General features: G+C 52.5%; 1 protein-coding gene across 1 annotated transcript in view; it reads left to right on the top strand.

Moving 5' to 3' along the window:
• The window catches only part of LOC119589226, a gene marked incomplete at its 5' end in the record, with an annotated part of 73,080 nt that overhangs the window by 71,221 nt on the left and 1,094 nt on the right, over positions 1 to 765 (top strand). Inside the window, 1 exon segment of the mRNA XM_037937831.1 lies at positions 75 to 386. Coding sequence (XP_037793759.1) covers positions 75 to 386 — 312 coding nt within the window.

Genomic DNA, 765 nt, shown 5'->3' with positions numbered 1-765 from the left:
TGGACACAAAAGCGCGCCTCTCAACCCCCAACTGACCGGCGTGACCCCCGCCCCCCCTTCCCGCTCTCCCGCAGTCCGAGTCTGTCTCGTGCCAGGTGCCTCCGCCCCGGCCTCCGTCACACCATGGCCCCGCACGCCATCCCAGCGGCCGCAGCTACACCATCCCCTCCGTAGCGCCGCCCACCAACCACGCCCACCTCTCCTCCACCACCTGTCGAGGCACCGAAGCCAACACGTGGTACACGGGCGAATGCTGCACCTGCTGCCAGGATGACATGAAGCTGATCATTCCCCGCGACTCGCACTGCACTTCCGCCACGCCCTCGGGATGCTCCACCGTCCGCGCCAACTTCGACCGTCCGCCCAACCTCACGCCCTTGACGCAGGTTCGTTCGGGCGGGGTGGAGGGGGAGCCAGAACGTCCAAAAGTTGGTTCTGAAGCCCTCGGAAATCCATGAAAAAAAAACTAAGTAACAGCACTGGGAAGATAAATAGAGAAAATGATCGCTTTGTTATGTACGGTATTTTTTAAAATGAATATTTGTTATCTACAATTCACATTTATCCATGTTAAATTTGCGGCTAGTTTCGAGGCAATCTTATGACCTTCTGCCATCGTATTTTAGGATTAACTAATTTTGGAAACTTCGGAGCATGATGCCGGTGATAAATTTTGCTTTGTCTGAAATAAAGAATGCATGCAACTTTTTCATTATATTACTCGATATGTAATTGCATGCGTTTTAATCGATGTATAAGTGCATG

Source organism: Penaeus monodon, chromosome 25 (assembly GCF_015228065.2).
Source record: "Penaeus monodon isolate SGIC_2016 chromosome 25, NSTDA_Pmon_1, whole genome shotgun sequence".
Lineage (NCBI taxonomy): Eukaryota > Metazoa > Arthropoda > Malacostraca > Decapoda > Penaeidae > Penaeus > Penaeus monodon.
This window is presented reverse-complemented; position numbering and strand designations above follow the sequence as displayed.